This window comes from Hyperolius riggenbachi, chromosome 11 (genome assembly GCF_040937935.1).
Source record: "Hyperolius riggenbachi isolate aHypRig1 chromosome 11, aHypRig1.pri, whole genome shotgun sequence".
NCBI lineage: Eukaryota > Metazoa > Chordata > Amphibia > Anura > Hyperoliidae > Hyperolius > Hyperolius riggenbachi.
Genome location: NC_090656.1, coordinates 96,493,515 through 96,518,409, shown reverse-complemented (window position 1 = coordinate 96,518,409; position 24,895 = coordinate 96,493,515). Strand labels below are relative to the sequence as shown.

Here is a 24,895-nt window from a genome sequence, read left to right as displayed (position 1 = left end):
ATCAATGAAACTATTTGTAACGTCTGACTAACATATGTATATATCGGCAATGAACTGATATATGACATAAGCAGGAACACTGACTTAGACTGGAGCAATACAGGGAACAGGACTCAGAAGGATTCGCTATCTCTTCGCAGAGATGAACGCAATCCACAACTGGTAACAGAACAGGATTCAGAAGAATTCGTTATCTCTTTGCAGAGATGAACGCAATCCACAAACGGTAACAGAACAGGATTCAGAAGGCCAGAGAACCAGAATCTTTCAGGATACAGGGCTGGGTTTCAGGAACACTCATCAGACCGGACTGAAATTCTGAGATTTCTATTATTTTGACCAGAGAATCAGAATTATCCATGTTACAGGGCAAGACTTCTGAAACATTCAGAGGACAGGGCTGGAGTTCCTCGGCTTTTACAACACTGGAGAGGGACTCAACAACATTGGTTAAATCAGACTGTGTACAGGGCAAGGTATCTAACACACTTGCTGACGAGGACAATATTTCAATGGCTTCTGCTTTGCTGGGCAGAAATTCATCAAGTTTTATTAGAGCAGACTGTAATTCCAAAACAGCTGCTAGACAAGTGAATATTACTGCAACACCAACTGAGGTAAGCAGTGCCTCAGACTCCTCTGCTAGAGGGTTTGAAGTATCCAAAGTACTGGGTGAAGCATAAGACTCTGCGACCACAGCTTCACTGGACAGGATCACTGAACAGTCCATATTGCAGGGCAAAACCATGGAAGCACCTGCTGGACAGCATAATGATTCTGTGACCTGAGTTTCATTGGAGAGATCTACTGCACAATTCATGGTACAGGGCAAATTTACTGGAACATTTTCTGAACAAGGTAATAATTCTGCGATTTCAGGTTCACATAGCAGATGCTCTGAGCTATTCACGAAACTAGAGCGAGGTGTAGAAACAGGAAGATCAAGACACAATGTTTGCGCATCTGAATCACCATTCATTTGTAAAATTGGAAAATTCAGATGCTGGGGTTCTGAGGTTTCTAGACAGGATTGCTGGGACTCGGAAACTGATGTAGTGCATCTATTGGCATCTGCTGGATCAGACAGGAGTTGAACTTAATTAACACATGTAATTTCTGCAGAAGTGTTTGCAGAGGCAGGCAAGATTTTTCTGGTGTCTGTTTCACTGAACAAAGAGTCATGAGTACTGGCTAGGCTGGACTCGGAAGTCAGCAGGACCTCTGGATTCTCTGCTGAGAAATTTGCGCAGGGCAAGGTTAAGAATGTATCAGTGGCTTCTGTTTTACTGGTAAGTAACACTGAGTTATCCATGGTACAGGGTGGAATTGCAGGAACTTCAATTTCACACAAAAAGAGCTCCGAATCACCTGCTGAATCAGCCAAAGGTGCTGAAGCAGGCGGGTCAGAACGCCAAATTTGCGAATTCGGAGTCACATAAAAATCATCCAAAATCAGTTCTCACACATCAATCAATGGAGCCACAAAGTCATACCCACACACACCAGTTTTTATTAGGTTATAGGCAGACTTAATGCATGCATTCAATACTAATTCACTTTTTGCACTGTAAAATTGACAAAATGAACTTGAATCATTTTTCCATTCATTGACCAGAGCTTCCATCTCTCCTTTCTCAAATGGAGGATTCCAAGCATACTTAACAGGCAGATCATGGTTTGCAGATATGATTGTAGCAGGGACATATATTGGGTTAATTAGCAGGTGATTGGCAGATTCCTTATTCCTAAGAATCTCCAATACCCGCAGCAAGTGCTGAACTGTAGTGTATGCAAACTTTCCTTGCTTCACAAATAAGTTGATTTGTTCAATACTCTGTAATATCTCTTCATAATCATACTCAGATAATTCTTTTAAACAAAAATCTTTATTTTCCCTAGCCAGGGAGGAAAGTTCATTAGTAGTTTCATAAGTCCATTTAACTCCCCTGAAAGACAATTGCATTTCATTATCTGTTAATGGCAGAATCTCATTATAGGTCTCAGTCGCTAAGGATAACGACTCTGCAGATCGGACACGTTTCTTAGAACGTTTGCGTTTTGCCTTAGACCCTGCTGTTTTTGGTGATTTATTCAAGGCTGCAGGAAAATTATCAGTAACACTTTCTGCTTGCTGAACATTTTTGCAAGCAATTGAAGGAGTAGCTGATTGGCCTGCTGCCAGGAGTTCATTAAGAGGAAAAGGCAATGGATCTATGCGCAACCAGTTATGGATCACAAACGCTAGAAATTCCAGCGGTCTCTCTTTCAAATCGGAATGATTGAGAACATCAAATGCCCACTGGAATAATTCCCCTTTAAACTAAATATAACTTAGTTGGAGTGCCCAGGTTGAAACAGGAGTCGCTTGGAGATCAGGATTGGCCAGGAACCTGGCACATTCAGAGAAAAACTCATTTTCTGTTTCAGAGCTAAGTTCTTCAAATTTCTTAAAGGAACAGGAACCATAATTAACAGTGTCATACTTTCTGGGAATCCCCCCCACAATGGGGATTGGTAATGGGGTTTTCATAATGTAACGCTTGGTGGTGTATTCTCCACAGTCAGCATGCAACGCATGAGCTGACGTGGAGGAGGTACACACACTAGCACAAGGAAACAGGCTATCCCTAGTATAGTGGAGGGGAGGACTGACTCCAAAAGGAGATTGTGGCGCACAGAGCCGGTGCAGATCCGACAGCCACAAACAATACTTTTGCGATAATGTCTCAGCGCAAGGTAGCGCTGAGCGCATAAACCAGAACTGAGGAGATCAGGACAGGTAGACAGAATGAACGCTTGCTAGCTAGCCGCTACTTAGCGACAGCAAGCGTCCACAACAAGACAGACTGGAATGAGGCAGCCAATGCGTTGCGGTGATGGCGTGCCTCACAAAGACAGGACAGGATAGTCAGGAAATAGCAGGATCAAGATAGATGAACGTAACACAGATAAATATACAATACGTATGTTTTCCTAGCGTATTACAATTACAGCTATCAATGAAACTATTTGTAACGTCTGACTAACATATGTATATATCGGCAATGAACCGATATATGACATAAGCAGGAACACTGACTTAGACTGGAGCAATACAGGGAACAGGACTCAGAAGGATTCGCTATCTCTTCGCAGAGATGAACGCAATCCACAACTGGTAACAGAACAGGATTCAGAAGGATTCGTTATCTCTTTGCAGAGATGAACGCAATCCACAAACGGTAACAGAACAGGATTCAGAAGGATTCGTTATCTCTTCGCAGAGATGAACGCAATCCACAAACAGAACCAGGAGCAGGGTAACTACCTCAGCACGGGTGGTCACGGTACGCGCAACCTACCAAAACGTGCTGGAAAGCTGACTAACTGCACACAGGATATAAACAGTTCGTGTACGTATACATTAGCGACACTGATGTATCAACGTAACACGAATACAAGGAAAATAATAAACGTGCTGGTATGCATATATATTGGCAATGAACCAATATATGATGCAAAGACCAGCAAAGTATCTTTAGAACAAGAAACACGATCGGGGGCCGAAGCGACAGCAAGACAGGCTTAAACTGAAGCTATGAAAAACCCGAGGAGTCCTGCAGGAAGCAGATCTTTATACCGAGGTCATCCAATGGGAGCAGACATGCAGATTCCCACACAGGTGAATAATAATCAGTCACAAGCTGACAGCAGGGAAAGGCAGACAAAGCTATGCAGCTTGCATGGAAAGAGATCAGAACTGCCTGAGCTGCAGCACTACTACTTCCAGCAACACCTGCTGCAGCAGCGATCATTACAATATGATTATTTCTTCCAGTGATACAATGAGAGCAGCCATGTTCTGTTTGTCACAGGCTGCTATCAGCAATCAGGCCATGCTAATAGCTTGCCTCTGTGTAAATCCAGTCCCCTCTCCTCCTCCCTCCTCCCCTCTGCATCTGAAATCAATGGCTAGTAACACCTTCCCCTCCTCCTGCTCTGACTGAGCTCCTGTAAGCCCTTGCTATTGTCTGAAAATGCCAAGGCACTGTGAAAAATGTGGGTGAGGCTTGTTTAGTTTATAAGTGTTATAAACTGTTCTTATCACCTTGCTTCGACACCATCGTCTCACAGACTGTGAGATCACTTGATTCTCCACACAGCAAACAGGAGATAGACTTTCTCAGGCTTCTTCAATGTTTACGTTATTTATTCAAGTCACAGAAAGACAGATAGATACAGTCATCATATCCTAGCTATGCCAATCTTCATGTTGCGTTACAAGCTCGTGATGAGACTCCCTGCTGAAGTCTATCAGGTACCTTCTTCCTAACTACGTTACACTAAACTACCTGTGTACAGCATACATTATATCAGATTACAGAAAGGAAGAACATGCTTAGAAGTCGTCCCAGTCAGCCTTGCTAGCTAGTGCGGAAGGAAGAAGCAGAAGTGAGCTCTCGTAGTTCCCTCAGCCTTTAATACCGACTAGGAAAGAGTTAAATATGACATCATCTTCGCCACCCCCTAGACCAGATTATTGGTGGACCCACTCGTGGTGTCATCATACACACCTACTTGATTAATAATCAATGAGGCATTTGACCCATATGCAGGAACGTGGATGTTTAGTAAATATGGCCAATGTTTTCTGTTCCTGTGGTGTAGTGTTAAGGTCAGAGTAGTCCGATGGCCTTCTTTTAGGAACATGTTCTCAGTATCTGCGTGTATCCTCTGCTACACGCAGACCCTGAGATGCCTCTGCCTGTGTCACAAAACCACTATTTATTTTAAAGGCATACACTGCGGACAAGCCTTTTACATAAAACTCAGGCCAAGTAACTGAGGCCTACATAAATTATAACAATCCCCCCTAAAACGGCTTGACCCGCAGATCCCAGCATCTGAACCTCCCAGTACCTGGTTTCTTTTCTTTTATGTTTCACTTTTCGATGTTCGTGCCCACACAACTTCTCTGCTCTAGGCGATTACCCCTGGAAGAGAGAGAGCAAGACCTCTTGGTCTTCCTATAACCAGGCTCTCTGGGGAGGCCCTACTTCTAAGTCCCTCTATACCACATGCTCAGCATTTGCGTCACTTGCGTATCAGTCACAAACTTGCATGACCACAGAAAAGTGAAACTCGTTTGGTTGTTACAAAACGGAGCAGTGCCAGGTGCCTTCTAAAAGAGCGCCTTTATACAATCAGCTCCATCACAGGTACTACTAAACCTACACCCATAACCCTGTATATCCCTTAATTTGAAAATATGGGTTCATGAGATTGTTTATGAGGCACCAATCTCTGGACCAGGTTAATTTGTTTGCGTAATTTTACACACAAACTCACCTGTATAATGATTCCCAAGATTGCCACCGCCATCACTATGACCAGTGGATGTAGGAAGAAATTCTGAATTGCAGAGGCCCAGTCCGAATGTCCCTGGAATATTGCCAGAAACCGTTTCCACCAGGTCAGACTGGAACTCACCTGATTATATTTGTGTTCAACCTCTTTAAAGAGAACCCGAGGTGGGAATTACTTTTACTATTGGAGCACAGAGGCTGGTTGTGCGCACTAAGACCAGCCTCTGTTGCCCCATCGTGTGCCTCCATGTCCCCCCTGCTCGCCGCTATACCCCCCGCATTGCTGGCGACACGCAGCGTGTCGCCAGCTCAATGTTTACCTTGCGCTGTCAGTCAGCGCTGCTCCCCTGCCTCCTCCGCATCGGCGCACCCGCCCGTGTCCCTTCCCTCCCGCTGATAGGAGGGAAGTGACGCGGCGGGTGGCGCCGATGCGGAGGAGGCGGGGGAGCGGCGCTGACTGACAGCGCAAGGTAAACATTGAGCTGGCGACACGCTGCGTGTCGCCAGCAATGCGGGGGGTATAGCGGCGAGCAGGGGGGGCATGGAGGCACACGATGGGGCAACAGAGGCTGGTCTTAGTGCGCACAACCAGCCTCTGTGCCCCATTAGTAAAAGTAATTCCCACCTCGGGTTCTCTTTAAGATCGCCTTGATCATGACGAAATATCACCTCTAATTTAGTGTTCTGTTTGTTTAACCGTTGTAACAAAGTGTGATCTTGTGTCAAAACCTGTACCCATTTGTCCCATGGCGTGTTATCCCTCAGGATGGGCACCTCCTGTGGAGCTTTGAACTTTAGAGTTCTCCTCACAATTTGAGGGATCACGTAGTCAAACCTGGATGTCTTGATCCGTATGGGATCTCCGCTCACACAATATGTTCCCCTTAAAAGACCAACCCTATCGGAACAATTATGAAAATGTACAATGAATGTGTCATTAGACCTCATGTTTAAAAAACACACTTTTCCTTCAGCCACCGGAGATATTGGTTTGGCATTAGGAGGGATCTTTTGGATGGCAGCTGTGCACTCTGTGTTATTGAGCCAGCAGGCGTCCTCACTAAATCGGACTTGCCCCGGCAAACACAGGTACCTCTCTGAGAATTGCCAGCATGATGACAAATCTACTTGTTTCACCTCCCCGTCTAGCACCAAAAACCGTTGACCTCTCAGGTCATGGTGTAAGACATGTGTTGAGGAAACAGGTGTATCCAGGGATACTACTGGAAAAACTACCTGAGTTTCTCCGCCGGTAGGAACTAAGGAAGTAGCGGTGCATAAAAAATTGTCGCACCCCATCCATTTGTTTATCCACACCTCTCGGTGCCTCCATGCAAAAGATCCTTCCCCCGGAAAATCGACAAATCGCTCCTTGTCAAGTCTCAGCTGTAAAGGAGTTTTACCTTCTGATAAGGCTTGAGCCATTATCTTAAAATCTGCTGTTAACTCGGTCTGCATTGACAGGCATGCTGTCTCCCATGCAGTACCCCTAGCATGTGCAATCATCTTCTGAAGAATTATTTGAATGTGCCTTTGAGTGTACCCCTGAACTCTATAGGTGTTGTGCGTTAACTGTTCCAAAACCAAGTTCAGATGATGTTGGGTACCCACATTCTGTTGTCCCAATGTGCCTAATTGTTGAATGACCTCTGTCATCCCTTCTATGTCTACACTGTTTGCTACCCCCATTCCAGCGCCCATTCCTCCCAAGAGTGTATCTGTTAAATCTCGGGACCTTCTTCTGGCTACGCTATTCCCCGTGGAATGTGCCCATGACATAAAAGCCTGTACCAGGGTGGCAGTGACAGTGCTGCAGTTAGGGTATATATTAGATATTACCCACTCTTCTAAATTAATCTGCCAAGTGATCAATTGAAGCTGGGCCTCCATGATCACTGGAGTCGCCCTCAGTTGATTTAACTGGAAAGGGCCACTTTTTACAACCTGATGTGTCTCACATGACGGTAGGTGGGGTTCCTGAGTAGTCCCTGGCAGGGTGACTACCTGAGCTTTAGGCGTTGGGGGAATCCCCACTTTTACTGTCACGGTTCCCTTTCTCATTATGCAAGATCTATTTGGACCCTTAAACTCTAGGGACTGTGGGATGAAAAAACCATATGTCCATGGTCCTTCATCCTCCCGGACTAAGGGCGCTATTTTTAAACTCCCCCTTTTTAGTCCCATCACCCTTCCGTCATAGAGAGTCCCCGGGGTGCTACCTGATGTATCCCAGGATTCTACCTCTCTACTCCAAAAGGTCCCCGGATCCATCCAACTCACGTCCCATGCTAACCCTTGTGGCCCTCCCCAGAAGAATACGGAAGGGACTCTTTCTTCTGGGAAATTGATTAGCATATCAATGACAAACGCTGTTCCCAACTGTCCTGTTTGGACCTTTGCCCCCCTTATGTCCTGGGGCAAAATGCGTACCTTAGGTCGGGAAGAATGTACTCTCTGCAATCGTTCGATTAAGAGTACCTCCTCACTTACCCATCTAGCATGAGGATAAGTGCTGGAATATGGACTGTGTGGTATTGTCTCATGTTGTTACCCCTGTAGTGAGGATGTTACCTGTGTTGGCTTTCCCTCCCCCGGGACCGCTCTCCCCACCCTCTTTGTCACCTGGAAATGTGGCTTGATCTCGATTTTTACTTCTTGTTTCGAGAGCCACAAACCCTCGGCTTTCCAGCCTTTACGTGTGTATAGTTGTTTCAGAGGCACTCTCTGTTGGTAGTTCCAGAGTGTGATGTTGTCCCCCGCGTCTCTCCGGCAGGAGAATTGACGCCTCCTACTCGTTCCTCTCCAATCTGGAACCATCTCACTCTGCATAACCAAGACAAGGTACCCCTGAATCACACACTCCACCTTTTGCATGTACCCATTGTACTGCAATGTACCTTTTAACAAAACTTTGGATCGGTGCATCGATTCTGGGAGTGTGACATTCAATAGCAGATTTACACTGCCGTTCACGTCACCCTTCCAGCACACCTGACCCTTCAGACCTTTCACCCACATTGTGCCATGAAATTTGTCTGCACCTGGCACTTGTGTTCTCATTAACCCCTTATTATACACGAGAATGTCCTCTCTTTGTTCTCCTAGGACGAAATGGCAACCTAGGATCACCATCAGCACGGTACTCTTCATTATAAAAGCACCACCTTGGGAAAGAAAAACATTAGCAATTTGCATTATGCTTTGCTCAGACAGTTTTGTTAGTCTCTTTCCGATCTCCGAAATCTCGTGTTTTAGTCTCTTTCCAATTTCAGGAATCTCATGTTTTAATCTCTTTCCAATCTCAGGAATCTCGTGTTTTAGTCTCTTTCCGATTTCAGGAATCTCGTGTTCCTCCAAGCTTAGATTGGCATCTGGAACCTTTCGCTTATCCGACTGACATCTCCATCCTTGCTGCCAGCACTGCAGCTGTCTCAATTCCATATTGCCAAACACCTGAAATCGAAATACAAACAAATCAATTCTTATTAATGATTTGGGATTCGCCCTGCGGCTTGTACTCTGTACACTTTAAATTGATCAATATATATCGTAATTGATCTCGTTGCGTTATGGTTCTCATCTCATGAACTCTGTTTACTCTTTTTGGTAGATTGGAGTTAAACTTCACCCCCCTACCTCAGTACTATCCTCAGTACTTACCTGTTTAAAATATGCTCCCGCGGACTTCACCTTTGGAAGCTCTCACCTCATTGCAGCTCACTCCACATCCCCCCTTATCTGTCCATGCGCGGCCGTCGCATGCACAGATTACGGATGCCACACCTGATGCTGCTTTGCAGGTGAGCCTGCAATGCTCTTACTCATTATCGCATTTACTTATCTAGAACTTCATCGCGATACCAGCTCTGCTAGAAGTTCTGTGTGTTGTACCCTCTGATCAATGATTGCCGTGCCACTACCTAGACTACCAAAAAAAACGGCTGCCTCCCTGTAGGAAGGAGCACTTTGCACTTAAACTACACAGGGTGCCGGGCTAAGCATACCAGCGTCACATGCCTGTATGCAGATCCCTGAATGCCCACATGGTAGGTAGTCACATGGCAAACAGCGTACTGATACACTGTCACTCTGTACATGGCAATTCTATCATCTGTATAATTGCCCCATGAACTGCGGTCAGTTGTTGTTCTTTGTGCTACAATTGATAGGAACTGGAAAAAACATATTTGACCAATCAGTGGACGAAAAAACACACACCAAAAAACCGCCCCAGCCCAGCATAGACCTCTCAGTCAAGCTCTGGCCCTGTCCACGACAAAAACCGGAAAAAAACGTTACCGCTCTGCAGCAGCGGCGACGCCCTTTTTTCCACCTCCGGCACCCCCCTGATGCACTGTCCCCCCCCCTATACTCTATTGGGAACTCATGCTGCACCACCCATTACGGTGCCCCACTTACAGGAATAATCCCGTAAGCAACTCAGTACAGACACTTTCCTGACCTGCACTGCTACGTGTGTCCCTGCACCTAGCTGGGACACTTTTCCTATCCGTGCTCCTGCTAATCTTACAGTAATAGCTTGGCGCACGTATCCTGGCATTCCTTTCCATGGACTCAGGGAAAAGCCTCTGGGGAAATACTTCGAGAACCGAGACACTCAGTAGACTGTCTCTGTATTTCTACCCCCCTCCCTTTCAGCTGCTCTGCCCGGAGCCGCGAGCACAGCCTGACGTGACGTGGATCCCCCAGCCCCTCCTCTCCCCCTGCCATGACGTGTGGGGGCCATGACTCTCGCGGGCGGGCTCTCTCCACTGCCGCCATTTTGAGTCCTGGACTGCCAGCTAAGATGGCTGCTCCCATAGCAGCCTCTCGTTTCCTATATCTTAGGAAAGAAAACAAAATACACACAGAACAAACATTTTTATGCATAGTTACACACAGCATCGATACATTTTACCGAGAGTCAGCCTTCCACTACCTATACTCTCTGGGATGCTTGCCAAACTTGAGACCAACCACGTCACAGCTGCAATGCTAAATATATTACCTCTTAGCATCACCCAGGAACGTAGAAACCTCTCTCTCCTCACAAATCATCTGCAGTTTATCTCTGCCATAACTCAAACCTACTCAAGCGCGCAGCATAACTCTAAACCATATTAACAGCTAGTACTGCTGAAACGCACAACAGACAAACTGGCTAAACAACATAACAGATACAGATATTTACAAGCATGTTAGCAGCTCTGACTGGAAACGCACGGAGGAAAAACAAACAAAAACCTCACCCATTATCTCAGCTGCAACTATAACTTACTTAGAAATAAAACCAGCTCACCGAAGAAAAACTTACTTCTAAGTTTTACAACTGTCTCAACTCCCCTCTCCTGTCTACTCAGCTATCTCTCTCTTTCTTCTCTCCCCTCCACCTGCTCGACAGCCGCCCCCCCCTAACTCTTCCGTGGGGCGCTCTCTGCTAGACTAAAACGCAGCTGGCATCACTCCTAGTCTCTGGACGGGGAGAAAGAAAAACAAAACCAACCTAGAAGAAGGAACAAAAAAAAAAAAAATAAAGCACGCAGCCTCCATGCTGCAATTAACACAGAATATACATATGACCACATTATCCTCTCCTTGTTATAACACCAAAATACAACACAGATAACGCCATATCACAACGTAAATCAAACTTGCCTGAGCAGCAGATTCTTCGCAATTCATCAGCATTCCCGCAACTTCACCTGCGAAACTTCCATGGACTCCGGAACTTTCTGAGCGTTTAATCACCGTCATCTCCGTCCCCACACTGGACTGGCTCAGTGGATCGACATCTACCACAGCGAGTTGCAAGCTGGCCCCGGAGTGTCCCGTCCGACCCATATTTCGGCTGGTGACTACAGTGCACAATGCAGTCACAGTGTAACGTCCAAGAGTTTCGCCGCTGATTTCCTCGAATTGCAGCCGTGTGCTTGGCTCCCGCACACTTTCCACACCACTTATCAGTATCAGCTTGATAAGCTTTACCGTCCGCTTCCGTCTATTCCGCTTGTTTTGCTGTGGACTATCTTGAAAACACCTTCTTCGGCCCCGGCCCCGTCTGCCTGTTTTGCTAGGCAGGGAAGGGTTTCAGCGCCACTGTTATAAACTGTTCTTATCACCTTGCTTTCGACACCATCGTCTCACAGACTGTGAGATCACTTGATTCTCCACACAGCAAACAGGAGATAGACTTTCTCAGGCTTCTTCAATGTTTACGTTATTTATTCAAGTCACAGAAAGACAGATAGATACAGTCATCATATCCTAGCTATGCCAATCTTCATGTTGCGTTACAAGCTCGTGATGAGACTCCCTGCTGAAGTCTATCAGGTACCTTCTTCCTAACTACGTTACACTAAACTACCTATGTACAGCATACATTATATCAGATTACAGAAAGGAAGAACATGCTTAGAAGTCGTCCCAGTCAGCCTTGCTAGCTAGTGCGGAAGGAAGAAGCAGAAGTTAGCTCTCGTAGTTCCCTCAGCCTTTAATACCGACTAGGAAAGAGTTAAATATGACATCATCTTCGCCACCCCCTAGACCAGATTATTGGTGGACCCACTCGTGGTGTCATCATACACACCTACTTGATTAATAATCAATGAGGCATTTGACCCATATGCAGGAACGTGGATGTTTAGTAAATATGGCCAATGTTTTCTGTTGTTTTCTGTTCCTGTGGTGTAGTGTTAAGGTCAGAGTAGTCCGATGGCCTTCTTTTAGGAACATGTTCTCAGTATCTGCGTGTATCCTCTGCTACACGCAGACCCTGAGATGCCTCTGCCTGCATCACAAAACCTCTATTTATTTTAAAGGCATACACTGCGGACAAGCCTTTTACATAAAACTCAGGCCAAGTAACTGAGGCCTACATAAAGTATAACAATAAGGAATTAGAGTATTAAAACAAAACAAAAAAGTATTTGGCTTGAGGAATGCCCTATACACTATATGAAAGGAACACAATTATGCAGTGAGTAAAAGTTTATCTTGGATCCACTCTGTTAACACAATTAACATCCACTTACATTTACTTCCCACGCTCTCCCAAAAATACCCAAATAAAACTTTTAATAAAAAAATAAAAAATTAGAATACAAAAAACATAGTTACATTAGGCTCGGAACTTTTTTAATATGCATGTCAAGAGGGTATATTACTATTGTTTGTTTTTTATTATGAGCTTGTATATAGTGACAGACGCAAAACTGAAAAAATGCACCTTATTTCCAAATAAAATATTGGAGTCATACATAATTTAAATGGTGTAATAACCGGGACAAATAAAATAGGTGGGTTTTAATTATGGTAGCATGTATTATTTTAAAACTATAAGGGCCCAAAACTGAGAAATAATGATTTTTTTTCCTTTTTTTCTTCTTAATATTCCCGTTAAATTAGAATAAAATAATTCTTAGCAAAATGTACCACCCAAAGAAAGCCTAAATGGTGGTGGAAAAAACAAGATATAGATCATTTTGTTGTGATAAGTAGTGATAAAGTTATTGGCGAATACATGGGAGCTGAAAGTTGCTTGGAGGCATAACGTGAAAAAAACACTGAAGGCTAAAGTGGTTAAATATGCCGCCATCTCTGAAAAAATGTAAAGTTTACCTGTGAGAAAAAAAAGATTAAAGTTACTGTATATCATATATAAGTCGACCCCGTGTATAATTCGACTCCAATATTTGACTCTCTTAAGCTGGAATTTGTTATTGACTCAAGTATAAGTCTACCCAGCAAAGTTAATGTCTGTATTTGAGGACCAGGAAGAAATAGAAGCTATAGTTGGGGACCAGGAGGGGTAATGACTGCACTGTATATAGTATTGCGCCGATTAAGCCCACCTGTACCTTAAGTGCAGCCAATAACTCCTCCAGTTCCCCAAGTGCAGCAATTGTTTACCCCCCTTCCTGTAGCCCTGTATCTTTCCCTCTGCCCTTTCCATGTTGATTGTTGTGGCCAGGAATTTCAGACCTGTGTTTTCTTGGCATTTCCTCTATCAAGAAATTGTCACTTACCACGGGGTAAATTGGTGCAAATGGGAATGTCACTAATAGTACACACATTACTCAGTGTGCTCAAGGTTGGTGACTCTTGTATAAGTAAACCCCTATACTTTTTAGTGAGTCCGACCTACATTTTTAGACTTATAGTTGAGTATATACGGTAGATACTTACCTAAGTAGAGGGAAGCCTCTGGATAAACCATAGCCTTCCTTGATACTCCTTTATACTCAAGCAAAAGCATTGAATTTATTTTACTATGAACGCAATCTGCAACAAGTTCATCCCATGACCTGACAGAGGTCAGGTTCTTTCTGATGACAAGGGGAAGTGCAAAGAGATTTTACGCTGTTGACTGCAGGGAGCTAGCCAATGGCAACAACTTCACATGTTTATGCCACATCTACATTTTTGCATATCTAAAACCTTGCTGTAGTGCAGAATATCACCATGCCAAGTCTTTATGAGCCTTTCACAAATATTGAAGCCACCAGCAAAGTACTAGGAGAATGTGGCTGGTCTTAGAGGAATGATGTGGGAGATAGGGATGATCAATGAGATGAGATAATTTCTCCTTGCATTCAAATTTCATGAAAAACTATATGCAGTTCGAAAGTAGACCAATCAGAATGAATTCCTGTCAGTTTTTAATGGTCCAAGTTAAAGCTGCATAACATTTACATGAAATTTGAATGCATGAAGAAATGATTTGCATCTCATTGATTATCCCTACTGGAGGATAGAGTTAAGACCAAGCATCCATCCAGTAGTGAGGCTTCTGCAAAGGCAAGTTCAGGGGGATTAGTGGTGCCCAGAATCCCCCTCGGTCTGTCCTTTGTGTGTCTCTCTGTCTCTCATTCTTCCCCTCTCCTCTCTGTTTTTCCCCACGGACACACGGACACTCACTCATGTCTCTTCCCCCCTTCTTGTCTCTCGTCTTCCCCTCTCTACCTTTCCCCCTGTAATGATCGCTGCTGCAGCAGCTATTGCTGGAAGTAGTGCTGCAGCTCAGGCAGTTCTGATCTATTTCCATGCAAGTTGCATAGCTTTGTCTGTCTTTCCCTGCTGTCAGCTTGTGACTGATTATCATTCACCTGTGTGGGAATCTGCATGTCTGCTCCCATTGGATGACCTCAGTATAAAGATCTGCTTCCTGCAGGGTTTCCTTGGGTTTTCATAGCTTCAGCTTAAGCCTGCCTTGCTGTCGCTTTAGCCCCCGATCGTGTTTCTTGTTATAAAGATACTTTGCTGGTCTTTGCATCATATATTGGTTCATTGCCAATATATATGCATACCAGCACGTTTATTATTTTCCTTGTATTTGTGTTACGTGATACATCAGTGTCGCTGATGTATACGTACACGAACTGTTTATATCCTGTGTGCAGTTAGTCAGCTTTCCAGCACGTTTTGGTAGGTTGCGCGTACCGTGACCACCCGTGCTGAGGTAGTTACCCTGCTCCTGGTTCTGTTTGTGGATTGCGTTCATCTCTGCGAAGAGATAACGAATCCTTCTGAATCCTGTCCTGTTACCGTTTGTGGATTGCGTTCATCTCTGCGAAGAGATAACGAATCCTTCTGAATCCTGTTCTGTTACTATTTGTGGATTGCGTTCATCTCTGCGAAGAGATAGCGAATCCTTCTGAGTCCTGTTCCCTGTGTTACTCCATTCCTAGTCAGCGTTCCTGCTTATGTCATATATCGGTTCATTGCCGATATATACATATGTTAGTCAGACGTAACAAATAGTTTCATTGATAGCTGTAATTGTAATACGCTAGGAAAACATACTTATTGTATATTTATCTGTGTTACGTTCTTCTATCTCAATCCTGCTATTTCCTGACCATCCTGTCCTGTCTTTGTGAGGCACGCCATCGCCGCAACGCATTGGCTGCCTCATTCCAGTCTGTCTGGTTTTGGACGCTTGCTGTCGCTAAGTAGCCGCTAGCTAGCAAGCGTTCATTCTGTCTACCTGTCCTGATCTCCTCAGTTCTGGTTTATGCGCTCAGCGCTACTTTGCGCTGAGACGTTATAACGAAAGCATTGTTTGTGGCTGTCAGATCTGCACCGGCTCTGTGCGCCACAATCTCCTATTGGAGTCAGTCCTCCCCTCCACTATACTAGGGATAGCCTGTTTCCTGGTGCTAGTGTGTGTACCTCCTCCACGCCAGCTCATGCGTTGCATGCTGACTGTGGAGAATACACCACCAAGCCTTACATTCCCCTCTCGTGTATCTCTATTTCCCACTCTCCTGTCTCTGTCTCACCATCTCTCTCCCACCTTCTCCCCAGGGCCGGTTCTAGACTTTTCACTGACTAGACAAACTTGTGAGCACCCCCCCCCCCTTCCCCGATTTGGAATGACCTCACAGCACCCAACAATTTACCCTGCTTCATTTAATTTGTAGTAGTTACAGAGGCACCAGCAGAATAAAAATTAGTAGTCTATTAAAAACAAATAAAAATTTGGGGGACCGGGGTGAATCCGTCTCCCCAATATATATGACACAACCACCATATATGGTATCCAGAATCAGTACTCCACATACAATTATGCAACGCATTTCGTGGGTCCCAAGCCCGCTTCCTCAGGCAAATACAAGAGCAGGAGTAACTCTGAGGTTGTGCTGATAGGTGGTTGTGTCATATATATTGGGGAGACGGATCCACCCCAGTCCCCCAATTTTTTATTTGGTTTTAATAGACTAATAATTTTTATTTTGCTGGCGCCTCTGTAACTACTACAAATATCATCATCCACCTGGTGGATGGGTGTGTACACCCTTATTTTTCTTCTACGGAGAGCGACTTCTTAGCCTGAGTGGGGACAGGCTTAAAGAGAACCCGATGCCGGGTTCTAGGAATGAAATCCACATACAGAGGTTGGTTCTGCCTAAAGAGCCCAGCCTCTGTTGCTATTTAGATTTCCCCAAAGCCCCCCCCCCTGCGCTCAGCGAGACACCATAATTCACAGCTCAGCGTGGAGGGAAGGGATGTGGGCGGGGACCGGAGCGATGCAGGAGGTGGTGGAGAGTGGAGACTGGCATTACAAAGGTAAACTCAGCCGCTGCTGACACGCTCAGTGAATTACGGGGTCTCACAGCGCGCGCGGGGGGGGCTTTGGGGGAATCTAAATAGCAACAGAGGCTGGGCTCTTTAGGCAGACCCAGCCTCTGTATTGGGATTTCATTCCTAGAACCCCGCCTCGGGTTCTCTTTAATATCCTCATATGCGATTGGAGTGGTTGCCTTAGGCCGGCAACCCAGACTTGTGAGTATATTCATATCTGCTGTACAAATTGAAGATTACCGTATATAAACAATAATACACTATTGGGGGCTCTCGGTTCAGAGCCGGCCTTTGGGGGTGGCAAGTGGGGCAATCGCCCCAGGCCCCGCGCCTGAAGAGGCCCCGCACCCTCTGCAGTGCTGGGGAGAGCGGGCATAGTTGTTAAAACTCACGTGTCTTCACCGATGCTCACAGCCACCATCTATTTCCTCTCCCAGCATCTGTGTATTGGTAACAGCACCCCCTGGGATGACGTGACCGCATGTCACCACAGGGGGGCACTGTTACCAATACACAGATGCTGGGAGAGGAACTAGATGGTAGCTGTGAGCATCGGTGAAGACACGTGAGTTTTAACAACTATGCCCGCTCTCCCCAGCACTGCAGCCACCTTATCTAACCTGTACCTGTACTTATATAGCACTGACATCTTCTGCAGTGGTTTACAGAGTTATAGTCCTGTCACTGACTGTCCTCAGAGGAGCTAATCCTACCATAGTCATACTCTAATGCCATTCCATATTATTACATGGTTCACGGCTGAGAGAAACCTTTCAGGAATCCCCTTCTTGAAAATCCTGGGGTTGCCCCTGTTTTAGACATCAGCCTTTAATAGTAAGCACTCTTGGCACAAGTCGATTATGCCTGCTGGGAAAAGCAGCCCTGCTTGACTACTTTTTTTTTTTCTTCTTTTAGCTTTTCTATAGCTTCGCTGCAGCAATGACAGTTCACTAATGTTCAAACTTGACAGACTCTTAAAAAAAAATGCCTTACTTTTTAATGAACAACTGTTTTTCATGTCATTACCTTGAAAAGAGCTACCTTCGCCAAAATCCCACATATTATATATAACGCTAGTACATTTCCCACAGCCTTCTGACACAAGTGTACCTCTGCAGGTTCCTTTGGTAACATCCTGTCACTTTCGAATGCTGCAATTGACTCTACGCATCCTAATGCTGATTATAAAGCTACGTTAAACAAATATAATTCAAAGAGCTTTTTTTTTTTTTAACAAATGCATTTCACATCTGACAAATGGGCAGCTGCCTGTATTGCTTGTATTTTCAAGCCAATTTAGGAAGCACATATCATGCGAGGATCTAATGCAAGAGACAATTGTGGGAAAAAGGCAAGTGAGAAGACTGTGGCAGTCAAAGTCCAATTATAAAGTTTTGTTGAAGAAAGAAAATCCCACTCCTATTTTTTTTCCCCTTCGTATGCTGAGAACAGAGAGCGTGTAATAAAAGCTATCTTAAATTCCTCCTCCAGTGTGTAGGCTGCAAACGTAACAAAAATAGTCCACGGACCAAGTTTTGTTCCTGTAAGTACATCAGTTAACTTCCCTTAGCATTTAATAATGAGATTACAGACATACGTTTAACCATTCTTCTGGGGGCTCTGTACGCCATCATCGGTTCTGACATCACATCTGTGATTTTTAGCTGCAGCCTGGGATTGCTGTTGCTCATAGTATCATTAACGGATATTGCCAGGAAGAATGTGTCATTTACATTTACCCTTTAAAGTGCACCTGTTGTTCGTTAATAAGCATAACGCTGTGAAAGGAGGAGGAGGAGGGTAAAGGTAGAATCTTTCTAGGTTCTTTCCGTAATAACTGTTTTTAGTATACCTTGATACTGTTCAGCTGAATTCTCCAGGCAAAAAGATTACGTTTTACCATATAATCTATTTAGGCCTTAAAAATGATGATGAAATCTGTTAGGCAAGCAGAAATATAAAGGCACTTTTCAAATCCCCATTCTGTAACTATAAAATATGGATCAAGTCATTTACACTTAGCAGAAAATCCCTCCAGTAATCCTCCTTTTATTGATGCCTTCTTTATTGATGAAGGGAATCTCTCAATTTTGTGCTCTACTCCTCAGTTTTTACTGGCAATCAGTCATAGAAGGAGGGAATGGAGTGGTGCAGGAGAAGCTTGCTGCACAGAAGACAGATGCAAATATTGTAGCTGGAATCACCTAAAGGACGTAAAAAAGTAAATAAAAGTGAGTTCCTAGTAAGAAATATACAGGCGATCCTCACTTTACGAAAGCCTGACGCCCCAACAGCGCATCATTACAAATGCCATTCCGGTCCTGTTGACGTCACTTCCACGACGGATGTAACAGTCTCAGACAGAACTTGCATTTAAAGCTCCAGTGCTTCTCTAGAGCTTCTCCCACTCTCTGCCACTTCCCTTATCTTTTTAGTTTTGTTCCTACCTTGAAAGCCTGAGCACACTGCCTGTAGCTAGTTGGATCCTATAGACAGCACTGTCTGAAGGGCGCAACGCAGAGCAGTCCTACTTAACAATGTAGAATGGGCAAGCATTGCAGCTGCCAAGTGTTTATGTATAACACATGGTAAGCTGCACTACTGAGTGAAGTGCAGTGTGTTCAGGCCCTTAGCTCATCCAGACATGTGTGTACAGTATGTTACAGCCGCCAGTGAGTTGGGCGCAGGGCGAGCTGAATGACGGCTCTTCCTGCTGCCGCTAAACTCCCTGGCGGCATTAAATACTTTTCCCTTACAACTCGGAGGGAGGTGTAATTCGTGAACTGGCGATCACCAAATCCCCAAATGATTCTTGTGCGGGCGTGCATCATAGCATTGCTGGTATGAGGGCACCCAGCTTCCATGTGCTAAATTCACCTGCTTCAATCCAGACACTCTCAAAACTATTTTGAAAGCTTGGTTGTTCAGGGCCCTCCCCTCCTGCCATGTCATAGTTTGTAGGGATGATCAATAAGCTGCAAATAATTCCAAGTAGGTGCAGGATTATGTCAATTTTTTATGCAAATATATGCAGCTTGAAAATGGACCAATCGAATTTTACCTTAGCAGAATTTGGTTCATTTTTCATATTTGCATCGCACTGACCATCTCTAATAGTCTGGTCATGATACTTTGAGTCTGCAAATTAAAGGACCACTATGGTGACATTTTTGACGCTCTGCCACCTCTTTGGTCATTCATTTAAAAGCATCAAAATAAAATTAGTATAAAATAGTATGATTTGTGTCAAATTATGCTCAGAAATTCCATTCTTTAATTTCTGACCGTCTTGTCATCTGTGAGCAGAGCTGCTGATGAGACAGGATTCCCACTCTCAACACCAAATGCTCCACCTGATATCATTTTTAGCATTCTTTACTTCACTGCAGTCACTGATAGCTGAACAGCTGTGTATATAGAAAAAAACATCGTCAGTTTTGTCTGGTGGAAGAAACCAAGTTTAGAACAGAACCCTGTCCCCATGATCAGTCCTGCTGTCAAACTATGTTGTTTGGGAAATTCATTTCTGAGCCTTTTTTTAATTCCAGGCATTTTGCAAATTATATTATTGTGCTATTAACATGAATGATTATAAAACTAGGAGAAAATAATCCTTTTGCCTATAGTGGTTCTTTAAAGTGAACCTCTGTCTAATTGGTTATGGAGTGAGACTCCTCCCTGAGTCATTAATTCTGGCCTCTCCTTCTTCCCTCACTAATGTGTTCCCATTGGTTACCTGTCTCTGGATCGGTGCTCACTAATCCCGTCACCAATATTGCCTGAATAGAGCTGCTGACGAGCTGATGCACAACGAGAAGTGCAAATAACTGAACTACCACTGACCCTGTCTACATTTTGGGTGCTAAAGTGTGGTGACTGGCGAATTTGGTTTCCGAATTTCAATAACCTTAATTTGAATACCAATACTATTAGAAGGTCCCAATCCATCGAGAGGTAGAACAGTGTTTTCATATCCTTTCTTAGAAGGGGTCTGCGTGTCTCTCTTTCTCCTCAAATGCAAGCCATTGTCCCCTTTTTTGTATCTCGTGCCCCATCAGGTCTCTCTTGGCATTCCACATCACTGATCATTCCTACATAGACTGTAATCTAATTTGCCATACTTCTTTCTGTTGTAATATTGAACAACGTAGTTTGACTGCCTATTACCAATGCAGCCAGGAGCATCCACACAAAAGATTTAAAACCAGTGTTTCATTTGCAGACAAATACAGTTTCTTCAAACCAGAGACAGAATACTAAAGAGAATTATACGTGTTGCCATTGCAGTTTCTGTTCAATGCTACTTTCCTGGATGAGTTGTAGGAAGGTCTCCGGGCTCCACTCTGAAACCTGGTAGCTTGTGTGTTGCATCTAGCTAATGCTGATGCCATAAGTTGAACATTATAACCAGCCAACTGGCTTTACTTGAAAGGAATTAGATATGACAACCTCCAATTTGCTGTATTACTTAGGTTTCCATTAAACACTTGAGAAGAGTTCAACTTTAATTAGCCAGGCCTTTAATTTGTTTGTAGCTAATATTAAAAGGGAAATCTGGTCCAGGTCCACAAATTCCAACAGTTCTCAAGTCCTAAAAACAGTAATTAAAGAGTAGACATCTCACCTTCTCACAAGGAATATAATCAAACTGAATAAAAATGGGACACTGTTCAACATCTTGCTATATGCATATGGAGGTGATACCATTGTGTTTATGACTTCTTAGTGTAAGCACAAAGTAGATCCTAACTGATCATGTGTTGAAAATGTCAGCTTCTGAGATTACCTACAAAGAAAACTGCATTTCTAGATTTCCAGTAGTTCTAGAGATTAGGAGAGATAATTAAGCGGAAATGGGCATAAAGCCAGCTCAAATTCACTGTTGAAGCTACCCATAATGGTAAAGGGACAGTAGGAAGGCCAAATACAAATAAGGCCCTCCCACTCCCTAAAATCCACCCTCCTACAATCATTAATTCTAAATAGGCCAAATTTCCTCTCCTTGCATCCACCAGAACTTCTGACTATCTGGATGCTGCTCTCCAGAAATGCTTTCCACCCATAGGAAACAACAGGAGGGAGGGCAGATGATAGGCCAGCCTCTCCCAGAAAACCCTGAGTGGCTGTAACTACCATGTCATCCCCTCTTTGTGAGTGTTGGGAGAACACAAATAGTGTGAGCATTCGGCCCTCTTATGACTTAGTAGCCCCCCCTCTAGAAAGCCTTTGGAAGTTGGCAGGATGTGTCTGCGTGACATTGCTGGAGGTATGAATGGGATCCAGTAAGAATGTAGGATGTTCTTTGGGAAATGGGCTTATATGGAGATGAAGGTACATCATTTTGATGGCTAACTGCTTTAAGGTCTTGTAAAAATTTAGAAACCCTGTTGGGTTGTTGCATCCATTTTGCAGAGACTGGCGGTGAAGGTTGCCATTCTTTGGCTGAGTCACTCGATCTTTGGTCATATTTCTTTTTCACTAACTTGGTACTGATAAGGAATTATATAATGGTAAGTAAGAAAACGGATAACATGTCATGAGGGATATCCTCTTGGCCATAGTTTGGTACAGATAATCCTCCTTCACCTACCACAACTTTATTGTGGAAAATTGTTGGAATCTTTAAATATTTTGATCATCTTTTAGATATGCTTGTTTTAGCTTACCAAATCCCAAGTGTCCAAATTTGGTGGAGTTCTTCTTTAATGTTGGTGGTGTTGCAGAAAGCAAAAAATTTTGGCCAAAAACCCCAAAGCAACAGAGCTTACGGAAGTGATCTAAAGGACAGAAGCTATATCTGGACTCCTAAGACCGTTTTGAGCTATTTTAAAATCTCAGAGGTGCGCCTATGTGGAGCGTGTATTTGTGTGTATGTGTTTTTCCTGTTCCTTGTGTCTACGCTATGCAGCTTCACCTCTTGTCAATGAAAACCGACGTCAGGGAACTAATTGGCTCTCCTTGTGCGTAGGTATCCTGACATGGCCACCGCTGCTGATGTTGTGAATGCTTTAGATCAACAGGCACTTGCGTCTATCCTGAAAACATACGGGGAGGAGAAACGCGCCAAGAAAATCGCCTCAGCCATCGTACGAGCACGTAGCATATACCCCATCACCAGAACCCAGCAGCTCGCCAGCATTGTTGCAGGTATCCTCATTAATTCCGCGCCATGTCTGAAAAAGAAAGAAAAAAAATATATTAATCCCCAAGGTCCCAGAGGGATCTGTTTGTCCTGGAAATCATTCAGGATTTAAGCCAGTCTATTCCTCTTTGATGTCATGCTTTGTTAATTTTTTATTTAATTTTATTTATCTATTTATTTTGGGGGGTTGTCCATATTTATTTATCTTTTCTTTTTGCTTTTTTTCATTTTGCTTTTGTGGCATCATATTTTACTGATTAGTTTAATTATTGATTGCTGGTGAAATGATTTGACGTAGATGCACACCGAGACAGTGTAGGCAGTCGCAGGAACAGATGGGAAATCTTGATCGTTATGGCTGCTTAGAAGTAAGATCTTTGCTGGCGGCTCAGCCTTGTCATTGTATTTTTTTTTTCATGTGATTCGTGATTTATCGTTCAAGGAAAAGGACAAGCCTTGGCCCCCCGGGTGAAACATGACTGTTATATCCAGTTGTTGCGGGGTCCAAACGTGACTCAGTCGTGGGTGGGATTCCCATATCGTAATGTATTTATGTAACAGTGGGCAGAAATGAAGTAAAATGATCAGATACTTATCTATCTATCTATCTATCTATCTATCTATCTACTGTGTATTAATAAATTATAGAACACCATAATAATCAATGATGCTGTACAAAATAAGAAAAAAGTATGACTGCATAAAACAGAGGTGATAAACTATGGCTGTCACTACAGCTAACACAGACAGATATCTAGCAAGCCATGTAGCAGTCACAATGAACAATAGGAGAAAAAGCCCGACCTGTTATCTGTTCGGTGTATGGAGTCCACTCTTAGCAGTTTGTAGAAGCTAAGAAGTACTAGGTAGAGCTTTACAGTGTATAATTCAAAAGCTATCTCTCTATTTCTTATCTCTGTGTGTCTGCCTGTTTGCCTTATGGGGATGGTAAGATAGTGACTGCATAATACGAAGGCAATAAACCACATTACTGCCATCATAACTAATACTGACAGATATCTAGCAAACTATGACAGTGATAACAAACAGCAGGGGAAAAAGCCCTGCCCTTAAACGCTTACCACTATCTAACAATTAGTAAGACAAGAAGTGTACTGTATTTCAGGTTGCTGTGAGTTTCTGTATTAGATTCTGCAGGAATCCTGTCTTGGTCAAAGGTTGAAAGGAATGACCTTCTCTAGGATAGATTGTATGTTTGCCTGATGAGGTGAGTTTCAAGCACGTACATAAAGTATTCAAGGGTTTGAGAGTGATGATGTATTGTGGAAGGGAATTCCATAGGAGAGGATAAGCTCCTGAGAAGTCTTAAATATGCAAACATGAGGAGGTTATTCTTTTACATAGAGACTTAGAGGCCCAGTGCACACCAAAACCGCTAGCAGATCTGCAAAACGCTAGAAGTTTTTGAAGCAGATTTTAAGAGCGATTCTAGGCATGTTTAGAGAGGTTTTCTAAACATGCCTAGCGTTTTTTGGAGCATTTTTGTGTAGAAGATTGCAAATATTGTTACAGTGAAGCTGTTACTGGACAGCTAATCTAACAAAAACCAGGACTGTGGAGTCGGAGTCGTGGAGTTCGAGTCGCAGCAAATTTGGGTGCCTGGAGTCAGAGTCAGAGTCGGGAAAAAATGCACTGAATCCTAATGAATTTAAACTGTAATTAAAATAGAAAATATGATAAAATGTTCTATTTCTCAGATAATAGTCATCATAAATAATTTATATATACAGTAATAGCTGTGCTTAGTCCACAAAAATGAAATAAACCAATCAAAATTAGTTACTTGTGCTGCTTCAATAAAGCAGTCCCCCTTATTTTTAAAGTCAGATATACATATCTGATTGTGACTGTACAGTATATAGGATGTGTACACAGGAATCTCTTATATATACTAAATAACATCTATGCTGTAAAAATAAAGCCTGATGTGTAGCCGTGTCACTAATAGAGATGGTCAATGAGATGGAAATCATTCTGCGTTGTTGCTGATTTATGCAAATGTATGCACTCCCTTTGATCACAAAATCAAATAATTTGATATGTTGTTAAAATTTGGTTTGGTGAGTACGAATTAAAGGGTATCTGAGACGGATGAAAAGAAAAGTTTTATACATACCTGGGGTTTCCTCCAGCCCCCTTCAGGCCAATTAGTCCCTCGCTGTCCTTCACCACATGGATCTTCTGCTATGAGTCCCAGTAATTCAGCCAGTCAGCGCAGTCCGGCCGTGTGCCGCTCCCACAGCCAGGAACATTCTGCACCTGAGCAATAGTGCTGCGCAGGTGTAGTACGCTCGCGGCGGAGTGT

General features: G+C 43.7%; 1 protein-coding gene and 1 long non-coding RNA gene across 3 annotated transcripts in view; one reads left to right on the top strand and one right to left on the bottom strand.

The window, feature by feature from the left end:
- METTL15 (methyltransferase 15, mitochondrial 12S rRNA N4-cytidine) overlaps nucleotides 1-24,895 on the top strand; it is a 392,224-nt gene that overhangs the window by 274,227 nt on the left and 93,102 nt on the right. For both annotated transcript variants that reach the window (XM_068259918.1, XM_068259919.1), the window contains one exon: nucleotides 22,396-22,574. In XM_068259918.1, the coding sequence (XP_068116019.1) occupies nucleotides 22,396-22,574 (179 nt within the window). The remainder of the gene's footprint in view (nucleotides 1-22,395; nucleotides 22,575-24,895) is intronic.
- LOC137538000 (uncharacterized) overlaps nucleotides 21,421-24,895 on the bottom strand; it is a 55,733-nt gene continuing 52,258 nt past the window's right edge. Inside the window, exon 3 of the long non-coding RNA XR_011024671.1 lies at nucleotides 21,421-22,600. This is a non-coding gene — a long non-coding RNA (uncharacterized lncRNA). The remainder of the gene's footprint in view (nucleotides 22,601-24,895) is intronic.